Source organism: Rhipicephalus microplus, chromosome 2 (genome assembly GCF_043290135.1).
Source record: "Rhipicephalus microplus isolate Deutch F79 chromosome 2, USDA_Rmic, whole genome shotgun sequence".
Classification (NCBI taxonomy): Eukaryota; Metazoa; Arthropoda; class Arachnida; order Ixodida; family Ixodidae; genus Rhipicephalus; species Rhipicephalus microplus.
The window spans coordinates 260,201,849-260,217,737 of NC_134701.1; the positions used below are offsets into that span (position 1 = coordinate 260,201,849).

General features: G+C 44.1%; 1 protein-coding gene across 6 annotated transcripts in view; it reads left to right on the top strand.

Annotated features, from left to right (window-relative positions):
* Positions 1-15,889, top strand: part of LOC119169256 (uncharacterized) — a 69,407-nt gene that overhangs the window by 19,060 nt on the left and 34,458 nt on the right. For all 6 annotated transcript variants that reach the window (XM_075880540.1, XM_075880555.1, XM_075880559.1 and 3 more), the window contains 3 exons: positions 6,157-6,754; positions 11,988-12,250; positions 15,059-15,250. In XM_075880540.1, coding sequence (XP_075736655.1) covers positions 6,157-6,754; positions 11,988-12,250; positions 15,059-15,250 — 1,053 coding nt within the window. The remainder of the gene's footprint in view (positions 1-6,156; positions 6,755-11,987; positions 12,251-15,058; positions 15,251-15,889) is intronic.

Genomic DNA, 15,889 nt, shown 5'->3' on the forward strand with positions numbered 1-15,889 from the left:
CTGGCATTTTTACGTAGAGCTTTTAAAAATTCCTTTGGGATATTGTCGAAGCCAGATTCTTTCTGTTTTTTTTATGGCACCAATGCGTCTTTTTAATTCTCCATTTGTGATTTTCCTGGTTAGAGTTCCGGCTTCTTTTTGTTCTGTAGATCAGCCTTCTATTGTGTTATTTGTGAGCTGGTGCGCTGGTGTGTCGTAATCTGCTTGTACAGATCTAAAAGGCTGCAGCATCAATTGTTCTATATCTTTTTTTACGTGAGTACTGGTACCATCCCTTGTTTGGAGAGAGACAATCTTGGGTCGGGCCTTCTTTGGTTCCATGTTCTGAATATATGTCCAGAACTTCTGGCTGTGATGTTGACGTTCTTTTCTTATTTGGTCTTCTTGTTGCTTGAATACTCTATCTTTTATGCAGCCTTAATCTTGACTACATCCTTTTGGGCCAGGTATTTTTCCCAGACGGCATCTTTGAGAATAATGTTCTCACCTGATGTGTGGCGATGTTGTCCGGAGAGTTTCTTTCGTTCTTGTATCTTCTGTTTTAGTTCTTTGTCGAACCATGGTGTCGTCCGTGTTCTGTTTTTTCCACTTGTTTTCCCGATGGTGTTATTTGCCACTGCCAGACATTTTTCAATGAATTTTTTATATGTGAGGGTGTCCTCCATGGCCTGATTCAACTCTTCTGCAAAGGTTTCAAGACGTTCGTTGTCTCTCACTCGGCAGTGTGGATTGGTCTGCTCAGTTGAATTGTTCGTATGGGCTTACTTTTGTTTTAGGGTTACTGTAATTCGGTTGTGATCACTTCCAAAGTTATTGTATTTCTCTTCATCTATTTGCATGGATGTTATACGTATGTGCTACGAGGCCTCGTCATTGTAGAGGACGTAGTCAATAGCTGACTTGCTTGATCTACGTGACCAAGCGTATGTTCCCCTGCACGTAGAGGCGAATAGAATCGCGTGGAGAGCGCCAGTCTTCCCATTGCTCTATCCAGGGAACGTTGCAGGGCGCGCGTTCCAGGTTGGCTATGTGTAGGTTACATTGTTTGACCAGCCTTCGAAACTCAACTGCATTTTTCTCATAGCCTTCCAGTACAGTTATATGGCTGTTGAAGTCACCTATAAGGAGGATGGGTTTGTTCTTATATATTTGTTCTATGTCTTTTTAATGCAGTTACAGATTTCTTCATTTCAAGTTTGTTCTGAACCGGTAGCTATATAGGCAACACATATGTTAGGTGGCTCTTATCGAGTTTCGCAGTAGTCCACATGTGTTCTTGGCAGGTATCCTTTCCCTCTTGTGTGGTCTGGTCTTTTGTTATGAGCCCAACTCTCTTTCCTCATTTTCGCCCTTTTCTCCTGGTTTGGCCGAGCCAACTGAGTACTGTGTGTAAAAAAGGTTTTACCTCGTCTTGAAGGTGGGTCTCTGTAAGAGCGTATGTGATGATGCATTCCTCGTCCGTTTGATTCTGTAGCTCTTCCCATTTGAGCTTACTGTCTCCTTACGTGTTCATTAGGCAAATTTCGAAATCTTTTTTCTTTATTCTTGCTTTTTGCTTTATATGTCTCTTCTTGTGGTTTACTTACGCTTGTGTTTTTTCTTTCTTCGTGTGGACTGGCCAGGGCGTTTTTTTTTTTTTTTTCACCAGCGACGATTCAGTTGGCTCATTCGTGCGAATGCTGTTGTCATAGCTTTCAGGAAGGCTCTCATTGTGTGGTCGTGTCTCGGTGGGTGTCGATGGGCTTGTGGGGGACTAGCTTGGTGTTCCTTGTTCACCCCTGAAAAATTGGTGACGCTCATAGCCAGGAGGTGCCCAACTTGGGTGCCTGTGGCTTCCGTGTAGTGTATGCCCTTGAGGTAGTCTTCATCCATTTGGCCTTTAGCTGAGAATTCTACCTGGGGACCAAGCTTGGTGCATAATTCGTTGGCTTGTTCGTTCCACTCTCGGCAAAAGGCTACCACGTGTGGTCCTCGTGGTGTCAGTTCTGGAGTTGCACATAAAATAGTGGTGTTGGGGAGCATCTTGACTCCAAGTCGTCAGTTTCTGCTTTAACTGTTCTATAGATCTGTGTGGCTCTTTTTCATGCAGTATGTCGGTAGAACCAACATGTAGAATTAGTTTGAGCTTAGTTTCAGGTGAATTTGTCGCCTCTATTTCAGCTCGAAGCAGGGTTTGCTCCATTGTTGCTCCCGGTTTCATTGTGACGCGGAATCTCCAATCACTAACATCCTTGTAGAGCTAACGTTTCAGGCAATGAGCATTTGAGTCTTCGAGCAACCCTGAGCGTCTATGTTGTGTCTGTGTGTCCCTCTGTTGTTGCTTAGGTTGATTCCACTTCTCTGGAGCTAGTTTCGTTTTGATACTTCGTGTTGTTACTTTCTCCCGTGTGGGGTTCTCTATGCGATTGTTTTTTCCCACCTTCAGCCATGGACCTCCTGTTCTGTCCTTTTCGGTTTCATCCTTTGTCATAGAGTTGTTTAATGCTTTGGTGTGGTCTTGTTGCTCTGGGTCTTGGTGTTGTGCTCAATCTGAACTAGATGGCACCGACTGCACTGTAGGTGGTCTTTTTACCGTGCCTTCTGGCTGCGTTGCTCAATTTGTTTCTATTCGTATCGCGTCGTCTGCGCACGAGAGTATAAGCGAACAGACAGCAGCGCCAAAAAGGTCGACATGGTGGCACCTGTAGATGCAGTTTCCTTACACCTCGAACTAATCACGTTGTCGTTCTGTGCTGTGTGGCCCACAAGTTCACAACTAACGCATTTATTTGCTTTCTGTTTATGTACTGAAGCTTCGAGAGCAATGTACTCGTCGGTACATTGCAGTGTTTTTAAGATTCAGTATCAGATCGTTGCAGGCAAGGCTTGGCAGGCATGGCTAAATAAACACCATTACTCTCAGGAATAAAGAGAGAACATACCTGATGCTTTGTCCCTAGCATGAGATGACACTAAGTGATAGCTGATTTCGCCATTTATTTATTGCAGTGAAGGCAGTGGGCTAGTAGCAAGCGCAGGTTCAGATCAAAGTGGGCGGTTGCGATTACATGGGTGCTGCCATGTTGGCTTCTAACCCCTGCTTCTGGTACTTACGACCACGGCCGCTTCACTGGCTCAATGTGTTGGCTGGGGCCTCTGACAAGAGTAACAGCCTGGGAAGAGGCCAGTTATGGTCATGTGATCAAACATGACAGCGCCTGTGCGCTGCTGTGGAAAATTGTCTATAGTTTAGAACAAGTAGTCATCGGGGAAGTCTTCAGAGTTGGCTGGAAATTTTTTCTTCTGTGCAAAAAGGACGCGCAGAAAAATGAAAACACAGACACCATTACCAAATCTTTCAATTGACACACAGGCATAGGCTCTATGCATGCACTAACACATTTGCATGACGAACACATATGACACAAGCATTACTACTTGATATATTTCTCACGTACTAATAAATGTGGCCCACTCTCAAGCTTCTCTTCACATATTAGAGGTTATTACAGGCATGTCGCCAATGCAGACGGAATATTCTTCAGATGTGGACTTGTTTCAAGTTATATTATTGATGTACTAAGGGTGTGTCGAGCAGTTTCAGTGCTTGGGTTGCACAACTAATGTGAATAAATAAGACTGCTGTGCATTTTTATGTATTGTTTTTTCAGGGCTGCATGTGTATGCATATGCAATTAGGAGCCCATGTGTGCTTTTTTCGTGACAGCTTATAGGCTCTTCCCAATTTTAGTACACTTTTTCTTAAGGCACCAGTGTACCGTGGCAAAAGTGAATATAAAGGCCAGTGAATAGGATATGACTTTTTTTTTACACTTCCCAAAAAAAGTTAATAGGCAATGCTGTGGGAATTGCATTTTGGGAACATCACAGCATCGCGTGCCGTGCAGACGCTCCATTAAAAAACAAAAACAGAACAATTCCCACAACCCTTTTCTGTTACTGACTACACCTCTTCACCTGCTAATGAAACTGTGCCTTGGCCCTGCAGCGTAGCTTGGCAAACTCACACGTGAGCCAAGTCACTCAGACTCCGATTAAGTGTGAGTGTCTGAGAGAGCCTAGGTGAGTGATATTTTGGCGAGTTTGAGTCTGAGTGAATCCTGTTGAGAAAAATTAGGGTGAACCTTAGTCCAAGTGAGTTCAGTTGAAAATTTTGGTGCGCCTGAGGCCGAGGTAGCCCTAAGCACAACATAGATTTATTGAGTCTCAGTGAGCTCCATTTCTTTTGTTGCCCTGTGGTCTTATCTACTCAACCTCTTCCTTATGTCAGCTCACATTTATATTCACATCTCCTCACAGATACTTCAATGCAGCAGCGTCCATACGCCAGTTCAATATTTATTGACTAGAGACTTGAGTGCTGAGTGAGGAAGGGGGAGGTGGTGCCTTGACCTCCACATGTAAACTCTTTTTCATATATAAATCTGTTGTGTAAGTCATCTCTTCCACTAAATACGTCCTTACTGGATTGTAACAACTGGTGGCTCATATTTGAAGGTACAATATCGAAAAGTGCCCCATAAAGCATCGATTATGTGAGATATTGGTTAAAAAAGCTAGTTATACACCAACAGATGTGGGAGCTGATTTACTCTAACTCATATTGAGTCATGATTATGAGTCTTAGTGAATAATATTTTGGTGAGTGAGTGACTCCGGTTGGGAAAATTGTCTGAGGATGAGTGAGTTCGGCTAAGCAGAATTTTGGCGAATCTGAGCTGTGGTGAGCCTGAAGGACAAAATTTTTCGCTGACCTAGTCTGCGGTGGTGTGGTTTTGGCAGTGCAGTTGGTGTGTGTGTGTGGCATATGTGCTTAAGTTTTCAGCACCTATCAGTGTTTGTTTCTCTCCATGTTGCCTGCGAGTAATTGACGCGAGCAAGATTTGAGGAAGCTTTGATTATTGTTGGCTGCGCACTGATGACGAAATCCTTGATGCCAGTGTTGTGTTGCCAGAATGGGCGGCGAAGTAAGGTGGTGAGGCCGAGTTAGAAACTGAAACCAGGCAGAACAGTTCTTTTATCCTCTGTAACTTCATTATTCCATCATTTATTTCCAAAATTCTTGCAGTAGCACGTTCACACCGTACTAGTGTACAGTCATCTCTTAATTGCAGATCTTGGATTGTGGGGTTGTTTACTGGCCTTTTAAGAAGCATTGCACAGGTGATAGACCGAGGCCACGGCGTCCTATTCTTTTTTGCTCAATCAACACACAAATTCGAGGCAGGCAGTATCGCTAATTTGCCACTTTGACATGTGTACGCAGGTAATGAGCTTTACTTGGGATTCGTGGTGACAAGAATGCAGACGTTCAGCCAGAAGTATTAAAAAGAAATTTTGCCGCTCAGACGAGCAAAAAGCATTAAGTAACCAATTTACACAATAGAGAACGTTAAATTATGCGGCGTTGAACTACCTTGAAAACATCGAGCAAACTAGAAACTTTAAATTTGTTTGAATTATTGGTGTTAGTGTTATTGCGAGTCTACTGTGCTTGTTTTTGGCCATGCAGATGTTAGTCATTATGTCATTTGAGAGTTGTGTGTGGAGAGCATGTCAGTAAATTTCACAGCACAGGTTGCACAAGGGAAGTGCTTGGAGGTCTTGGTGCTCTTGGGATGACATGTGCTGTCTGTGTTTAACTCTTGGTGGCTTTCCCATTGTTTGTGTGGAAAGAGAAACCTTCACGCAGTGACTCAATTTTGCTTTCTTTTGATGGCATATTCTTAGTTGTAAACTTATTCTGACTGATCACTTGATAATGGGGTACTCTGTAGGCACCTACCATTTTTTTTTTTTTTGTTTCTGCAAAGTGATTGTCAGCACATGAACACACACACCAATGCATTCGTGTACTGATAGGCTCATTACTTCTGCTCAAATGCTGTAAAAGTAGAGTCTTTATTCCAATGGTAGTTCTACTTGTAAAGCTATCTTTAAATGTAAATGCTCTACTACACTCAGCTTGTGCACATATGTGGCAGCGATGTTTGTGTTCGATCAGGTTTATGTGCATTTGCTGTTCGGCTGTGTGTTAGGTGGTAGTTTGTGCATTTATTATAAAATGTCTTTATTTTTATTGGGAAAGCACAGCAAAACATTGTCGGGGAACATTTCTGAATAAGCACTTTGTAGCTAAACCACATTCCATTTCAGGGGCCTGCAGAGGAGGCTGAGGAGGTGGTGTCCAGGCAGACGCAGCTTCTTCTTAGCCGATTCCAAGGAAGTGTAGAGGTGGACAGTATTGATGGTCTGGACTTCTATAGTTTCTCCAGTGTGGAGGACCTCAACGAGTTTGCACGTTCCATGGACCAACTACTTGAAGAGCAGTATCAAGAGCCACGCTCCCCGGACGAATCGGTGTCTTCATCTGTGGCGCGGTCTGGCGCAGCCGATGAGGAGTGGCGCGAGGCGGACTGGGCAGAGGAGAGGCAGCCTGTGGTCGTGCTTCCGCGCAAGACGACAGACATTACCAAGATAAAGGGGTGGCGGCACAAGGCATTTGGCCCTGACCAGACTGTCGACCAGGCAGCGGATCACACGACACGCTGGGTCATGGAGCAGATGAACGAACAAGCGTGGCGCCAGGAGGAGGAACAGAAGCAGGAGCCGCCGGCACTGATGACGCGGAGAGCTACTGCTGCAGCAGCTGCTGCAGCGGCAGCAGCGAGCGGGCACCAGGGGTCGGCGTCAAATCAGGCAGCACCTCAGCCTGAAGCAACGATCAAGATTGATAAACAGGAAAACCTGCAGGGTCAGTAATTCATTTGCTGCTTAAATATTGGTGTGTTAAGCATATTTCTTATTGTTCTCACTGCACTTGATTAGGAGACCATGGTTGCAGTTTAAATGTCATGAATTCATTTATGTGTAGTTATTGCACATGCATACCTGCCAACTCTCCTGAATTGTTCGGGAGACTCCTGAATTTCGAATTAATCTCCCGATCGTATGAATGCTTTCTCATATCTCCCGAAAAGTGGTCGCCACAGCAGAGGCTTTTTTTTTTAATAATGGCACATGCATTGGCCTTTTCTGCACACATCACACACCACCAAACTACAAATTAATTGTAATCATACCATAAAGTATTGCTAAGTATATTCTAGGCACTATAGTACCGCACATCTGGGTGAAGGCCGGCGGCCAAGAGATGCACTCATTACCATATCGAAAGAATATGAGTAAAAAGGTACCACAACTTTTGCGTCAGTCTGACTTGGCCTCTCCGTATCGCCCACTAGGCCTACACCGTTAGCTTAGGCATCAGTTGTGTTTATTTAGGGGTTGTTGGTGTTACGAGTTTTCCTGAGTTCAGTTAAGCAAAGAAGTACTTGTAAGTGATTCTGGGTTCGTACACAGCCGAATTTTCATGCTTTGTGATTTTGCAAAAAGGGGACAAGTACGGATTTTGTACCATGTGCACCTGCAATGTAAGCGTTTCACACAGCAGCATGGCCAAGACAAAGGTGCACAATGCTTCACGGAAGCATGAGAATTACGTTTCATCTGCAGAACGGCAGGATATCATCGGGAGTTTATTTTAAAAGAGCTGTGAAGACGGTGCGATTTGCACACAATGCTCATTCACAGGATTTCTCCCGGAACACAACTTGCCGCTAAGCGTTTGTAATCACGCAGGACCATTATTTCAGAAAATGCTGGCAAAGTGTGAGGATGCGGAGGATTTTAGGTGTGGATGTACGAGAACAACTGCCATTGTAGGAAAATGGCTGCATATGAAAAAAAAAACACACAATGATGCAGGCTTTGAAATACCATGCTTTCACACTCGCAGTGGATGTAAGCAATGACAGCGGGTGGCAAATGTTTCAGTCTCAGCAAGTACTGAATAAAAAAAAAAATCACCTCTTACCGTATAAACCGGACTATAGGTCGAATGGGAATATAGGTCGACCCCCCAAGTGCAGGTTACCGAAAAAAAAAAAAAGGAAAACAACCCAATATTGCCTAACGACATTTATTTGCGAATTGGGCGCACTGCACCCTGATCGTCGGAGCTCCCCTCAACCATCATCGCAACTGTTCCTATTTGCGTGACATTTGCAAAATGTGATCGACCAGATAAAGTAACAAGGCCACTCGCTGTTCGGTCCGCTGACCGCAGAGGATGCGATGAACTTCGAAAAAAAATGCATTGCCGTAGCCAGTAACACTTCGCGGGAAATATGGATTTCCTAGTGACCAAACCAGGTTTTGGCATATTAGGAACTAAACCTGAAAGCATACGTGCTGCGAATGCTGGCTTTGTCGGTTACCACGTTGGTTGCCATAACAACGGCAGATACGATAGATATGCGGTGCCATCGCCGGGCCAGTGGGCGCATGCCGGTATTACTCTATCTAGTCAAACACGCCTTGCAAGTGAACCACATTGCAAAAAAAAAAAAAGAGGGGTGGGGGGAGGGGCTGTAGAGATTTGAAAATTTCTTGGTCTTGTTCTAACTTGTGCAGAACGCCACTTAAGCCACCTTCGCTGCTGTACACTGGTAGCCTGCAGAAAAGCGTTTTAATATATGGAAGGGGCTGTTAGCATAAGTCACGACACAGCACAGTTTGTTCAATTACTCATCCGTGTATGTGGAGCGTAATTGTAAGCACTAGTATGATCGCTGACGTGTATAAAAGTTACTGGCAATCATTTGGAGCTCTGTATAGCATTCATGCAGTCTAAAAAAATGAAACAAAACTGTGCGCCAGAGCTTTTATTTTTTTATTTTTTGTGCCGCCACTTTTCGTGTCAACCACCTTGGCAGATCTATATTTCAATCCTCAGAGTCTGTCAAAGGATTAGACCCATGTGGCATATGCTAATGCGGACTTTATGGGGTGGTCCAAATACTTTTTTTCCTGAAATAGCAGTGCTAATATTCACTCTGCACGATTTAGGGCATGTTGAATGGTTTGCACATATCTTTTTTATAAATGTAAGCCTTCTTTTTTTTATACTGCCCCAAATTTGGTCTTTTGCGATTAAAAAAAAATTTCCCTGTAACCTGCTCCAAATTTTGATTTTAGTGCTCCAAAAGTAGCATTTTGCTGCTCCAAAAATTGCTCCAAATTTTATTTCGGGGTTGCACACCTGACAGTGTAAAAGCCACAATTTTAATCATTCGTGACTTCTCAATGTCACCCCCATGTCATAAGGTGACACCTACTTTGACCATATGGCTTATTACATACCAACGATGTGATAGCGGATGGCGAAAATGCCTTTCAAGAAAGCCCGCGGCGAATTCGGCTGTTCGCGAACACCTATTTTAGGGGAGAAGCTCCTTAATGTCGGGGCTGGTCTGTTGGCATTGTGCTCCATAGCCGTTGCAGACGGTGATGATGATGATTACGATGAAGACCAAGCATATTACAGACAACGCATTCTTTCTGAGCCACCACAGCACATGCTAGGTACGTACTATACGCCATGACGATAAAAATGATGACAATGAAAATCCCGGACAGTGACTGGCTTGTGCAGTATGTGACGTCGCGAGATGCTGTACGATGCATTTCGTGTGACTGCAAACAACCAACCACCACCAGGGCAATGTGCCCAGACCTCGTCTTTGCCAACTTTCAGGCTAGATCCGGTACCACAAAGCAGTAATAATGTAGGCAAAGAAGATCATAACTCACCACAACATACCAGTTATGGCAAATAAACATTATATATAACTGTGTACCGCTTATTATATATAACTGTGCACCACTTGGCACTCATTTGCATCGTCATGGGGAATTTATGGTAACACCAAAATATTTCACTGCTTCGTGCACTCATCAATCACTTTGTGGATATCCTGTGATTTTTTTCCCTTTGTCTTACACATTTTTGGCGATTCGCGCTCGTCGTGCTTCGAGGATCACCCAAATTAATCGGCTTGTATTGACTTGATGGCAGTTGTTTTTATGGGAAAGTTCTCATCTATGAAAATTTACAGAATACCAACTTTTTAGAAATCACAAAAATGGCACATAGTTTGATATGTTCATCATCATATTTTCATAGTTCAACTAATACTGACCCTGCCTTGTGCTTGGGAAATGGGGCACTCAGTTATGTGAGAGTGGAACTTCCAGTGACGAGGAAGTTCTGGACAAGGTAAAACCCTTAGGGTTTTTTTTTTAGGCAGGGACAGTGCACTTCACAGTAGCACGTCCCCCCTTCCCTTGCTATGTTAATTTTAGTGTTTTAAACATACGAATGTCACCCAGCTAGTGAAGTTCAACATAGGCATTTTCCTGCTTAGTATGAGGTTGGGAGTTTGATTCTGGGCTGTGGTGCCTGCATTTAAATGTAATTGCAGTGATGTTGCATTTTTTATATGTTTATTCTGATGCAGTCATGCCCTTAATAGAGTCCCTTCAACACTTTAAGTAATCAATTATTGACTTAATTAACAGGATACTGAAGAAATAAGGAAAAAGAAATGATGAAAATGTCGAAATTCTGCTCTGGAGATCTTGATAGAGTTTGTTTCACATATTTTTGAACAGTTTACTGTATTTTCGAAGGATGATCGAGTGTGGAGGCTGAATTGAATGCAAGAGTTGCCGGGACAGCGAGGTCACCACGGTGAATGCAGGGTGCACAACTTCCTGTCCTGCTACTTCCCTGTCTCCGCCTCTCCTTTGCATCCCACCATCCCCCTTCCACTAGTATGTCCAGACATACCCCACTTTTTAAAGGCTTCACCCCACACAGAGCTTTGTACACTTTTGGTGCAGTTCGCAGTGGCTCTAGGAGTTCAGTGGGATCTTAGAAGGTTGAGGGATGTGGTGGGTGATGGCTGGCATTGTCGGAACGCTAGTTTATAGTGTCGTTAAACCTTACCTCCTCCAGTTCACAGCATGGCACAAACCACATGATTACCAAGCAAAAATGGTAAACAACACGTTAAATTGATTTTCTGCTAGCTTGTGTGTGAATTAGTTCGTATACCAATTTCAGCCTCTAATCTTTCAGTATGGCATGGCTGAAAATCTTGGCAAGATAAATTTTTTTCAATATCTATTCAAAGGAGTTTATTGCCTCACAAATCGATTGCCACAGAAATTTTTAGCGTCTGTCAAGTACAAGCGAAATTACAGGCATTTGTCCCACACTTTAAGTGCTTTCTCTGTTTTTTCGTACAAGTGAGCATTCACAAAGCTACACCGGAGGATGGCGGGATGCGACAAGGGGGCTAGATGCTGCATCGTTTGTCAGTGTGATTCATGATATCAAGCATGTTTTTCTTTCATTTTCTTTAAACACGTGGCTTACCTTCTGTGCAATTGTGAGCACACTGGTTTACTTCTATGGTCTGCGTATGGGCACATCCTGGCATCCCGTGGCGGCTGCGATAACTATGCAGCTCTCGAGGCTGAAATCAGCCAGTGGCGGTACTGTTCGTGCTTACGGCATGGTCATTTTGGCTCATGGCATCATTTGTCGAGAGAGTGATTTCTAGTTGTCCTTGAAATTTATTGTAAATTTCATGCACTTTGACATAATTACAAGTTCTATGCTTCATGCTACACTAAAACGTATGGCTCACATGTTCGCAGGCACTTCGAGCACCGATGAGTGGCATTTATTGACCATGCTCAAAAAGTGTTGCAGGGCTTCTTAAGGGCATATTGCTTGCTGTGTATATGTGCAATATTTATGCTGTCGAAAATATTTACAGCAAGGAAAAATTTTCCTGTGTTCATGTCCTTCACAATATAGTACCAACTCGCACAAATGCGCTTTGCTAACCAGTCCGTGTTGTGTGATATGAAATCTGTTGCCACGTATTAAACGATCACGGCCGGTCTTCGCACTGTAGCTGAGGTAGGTTTGCAGTAAGCGAAGGGAGCATCCTGCTCAACCTGAATGCATCCCAGCTCCTACGTATTGCTACGGCATGCGAAACCCCATGGTTTTTCTTTCAATCGTCTTAGCCAAGTGCACTGACAAGAGGTTTATTGGTGTGCGTGTGCAGCAGCTGAAATGTCGATGTCCAAGGGTGTGCGCTGTGCCTTCCTGAGCTCCAAGTTGGACGAGTTCTTGCAGCACCAATCGGAGCTGCGAGTGGTACAGCTGGCCCAGCTCAACCCCAACATCTTACCCCTGCCCGAGGGCCAGGGAGTGCTGGCACTGAGCAACCCGGTTCTTGCGTGCAAGGGCCCCGAGGGTGCATCCAGGCAGGTGGGCCCTACCCGACAGATGACTTCTCGTCCGTCGCGACGCTACGGGAGGCCACAGGCAAGTGCATATTGTTTCTATTATGCCCCTCGCAGAGCTAGCACGCTACACTGTACTCCGTTTCATAATCAGGTGCAACAGTATAGAGGCTGATGTGATTTCTTGCAATATTTTTATTTTCAGGCTGAGTAATAAATTAAGATGATTTGTGCCTTAGAAATAAACAAACCCTGTTATTTAATTAAATTGTCCATAGGTTCTTCTGGATAGCTTTGCATTTCCTCATTCTTGTACAATTGCATTTGCAATGAGCTCAAGCAGTGCCAGAGTGCCAAGCAACAACAGAGGTGTCTCGGCGCGATCACTGTCGATGTGACCACGAAGCGTCGCAGCTAAATGGACAGCGCACAGCACAACTACGAATGACACCGGCGGCGGCACATCGCTAGACAGGCAGTCGAGAAAGTGCGCCGGTCGCGCTTTCTTCCATTTTATTTTTGTCGTTACCCCAACACGCGCCCATTTACATGCCGTCACAATTTTCTGTGCACCTGACTTGAAACGTCAAGCGCTGTGTCTGACGGTGGAGCTGCCTTACAGGAAACGGCAGATGAAAACTTTAAAATTAAATTTAAATGTTTTAAACGTGTTTCCCGGTTTCGGTGCGGGGAGAACGATAACACTGCATTCCAAGAAAACACAAAATGTCAGTTTTGCCGCACCTCAAAATCGTGTCAGTACTCCTTTAAAGAATGTGGCATCTCAATGCCAAGGACGGTATTGAGGATGAGATGCTTTGGGCTTTGTGACAGCGAAAAGGAGTCGTCCGACAGCGACAAGGGCTGATTCATTACATGACTTGAATTGCCGCTGTAGTGGTGACAGTTTTAGCAGCAATGCTTGCTGTTTGACTTTGTGTTTTATTTTTCGAAACCTTTAGTGCTTAAAACCCAAATACAGTAAAATCTTGATGATATGACTATGGTTGATACGAATTTTGTAATGTTACGAATTTCGAGGACGTTTTGGATTAACTACATTATATGAAATACGCCATGATTTGGCATTATACGAACGGTTTCCCCAGCCACCACGATGATGCGAATGTGCGATTGATCGCTGTGTGCAAACGGCTCAACCGGGCTTGTCAGTGGGACGAAGGCCTCCACGCTCTTGGCCTCAAAGGGAGTGAATGTGGCAAGACTCGTTGGAACTTTTCTCGCTTTAGTGGCCAGAAACACACGCTGCGAGGCCGATGCAAAAAAATCAGTTCGAGACCAATTTTCTCGCCACGCGATAGCAGATCGCCTTCTTGCTTCACAGCTTTGGTTACATTGGCTGCTCTAGCTCTCAAACCACATGATGTAAACAACCAGCCGGAAATTCAACATGGCAGCAAAGGCGTCAGGGATTGATCAGGTCGGTACTATTGCTGACTACCCATGTAGCACGTCAAAGCTCACGGCCTTGACAAGGATGGGTTCATTAAGAGCCTAGTTTGGATTACGATTACTGAGAACACCGGAAGTAAGGAGGCGCAGCAGCAGCGGGCCGGCATGCCCTAACGTGTCTCGCCGGTGCACTTTCGGCTGAATACATTGCCGCCGCTGCCAGTGCATTTGCTCGTGTCGTTTCTGCTGGCTTATCTTCAGAAACAGTGCTTGTAAAAATGTAAACTGTTTCTCTTCAGTGCTTTGCATGCACAACTAGAACTCAGTACGAACTTCAATGCTCAGGAAATGGGCAAAATGGCATGAATTCTCAAGCGGTGATGGCGGCGGCAGTGGCATACGAGGGGCAGAACAAATGTGAACATTTCGGATGGGTGTGGACACGGTTTTTCAGCCGCTCTGGTGTTTTCACTTAAATTCACTAGTGTTATTTCTCCAGGACTGATTTTTTTCGTGTGGACTTTCTACGGGGTCTGCCGACCGCTTGAGCGGCGAAGCGAGCGAACTTCCAATGAGTTTGGCCGCTTTTGCTTCTTCTGATGTCAAGTGGGAATGAGCCGTGCCAACAGCATGAGTGAGGAAACCGCAGCATTATATTGAGAGACAGTGAAGGCAGGAAAGTTCGAAAGAACATTATAGACTTATTCAGCTAGAAGTAGTTGCCAATAATGTTCTTGTTCATCTTCATTATCATCTCCAACTTTTTTTTGGTTCATACGAGTTCTTGATGATGGGAATATTTTGTATTAGATTCTACTGTACTTGTTCTTCTGGATGTGCAAGTGTTGACCCATACAGGTTATTTTTATTTGCTATCACAAAAAATGGGTGCGTATGTTTTACTCTTTCTCTCTCTTTTTTTTTTTTTTTGCCGCAGAAAACGAGTGCACCTTACAATCAAGAGGGCAGTAGAATGAAGCAAATACAGTAGTTTTCAGTTTGCCTCAAGCAGATCTGTGAGGTGCGCATTTGCGGCAGCCAGCCGTCCCTTATGGGTCTGTTTGCATGTGTCTCAGAAAGACATGCGCAAGTCTTTTCAATTGGCACAAATGTTTTGTGCATGTATTGTCGTTTGAAAAAAGGATCTTTCTAGTTTTTTGGTGGTATGATATTTAAGTGATACGAATATTTTTGCTTCCTTTTGAGATCCGTATCACTGAGTTTCACGCAGCTGCTCATATGCAAGAAATGTGCAGCAAAACTTAGTCATTTCAAGCTGCACCCACTAAGCATGATGACACAGGTTTGATTCCCGACCACGGCACCTGCATTTTGATAGGGACGAAACAATGCATGTTAAAAGAACCTTGGGTCGTTAAAAATTATTATAGAGTGGCCAAGTACGCCACGCCTCATTGTAACATTTAGGTTAAGACGTGTGAAACTGCAAGATTTCTATCAATTTTTAACCCTCCAGGCTGCAGACACTAAGCGTGCATCAGCTGGTGCACGGATTGAGCACTGGAACACCAGTGCAGCGCCCGCTGTACGGCGTCGGCAACATAGTAGCTCAACGACTGACAAAGCAGCGGAGGAACCCGAAGTACCTTCTCCATCTCCATCCAAGCCTGTTGCTGGCACTGCAGCAATAGACAACTCCTTGCCCAAGGTGATTCTTTTCTTTATATTTGTTATAGAGGATAAAGGGAACAAACTGTCTTAATGTACTACCATGCTTTAGAGGGCCAGTAAACAACTCCACGGTCCAAAATTAGTAATGCAGTGATAACTGTGCTCTCTTACGCAAGATTTTTGCGAGTAAGTGCTGTGATAAGGAAGTTACGATAGGATAGAACAGCATGTTTAGAAAATGTAAAAAAAAATGTGGCCAGCTTGTTTAGAAAATGAAAAAAAGAAGTCCAAGCCCATTTACCTGGTTTTTAACGGCCTATTCTGGCGATTTTTAGAGGTCAATGGATCATAAAATGCACTAGGTGCGTTCATTTGCATGTTTCTGCCATTTATGCCAGATTACAGGCTTGAGTGTTTTGCAGGTTGTTTTGAAATGAATTCTATAGATTGCCTGAAAATGCTTACTTAGTTTGCCAGAACTACCGTATTTACTCGTATAATAGGCGCACTCCCAGTTTGGTGAAATCAGTTTTTTTTCATTTCTGTGCCTAATAGGCACACCTCGAACTTGGCTGTGATCAGTAGTTCTGTACCGTATTTGCATGATTGCAATTTGATGCCCTCTTAATTAACTGAAGCAAGAAAAAAAAAACGACAGTAGGAAGTAGCACGGCGC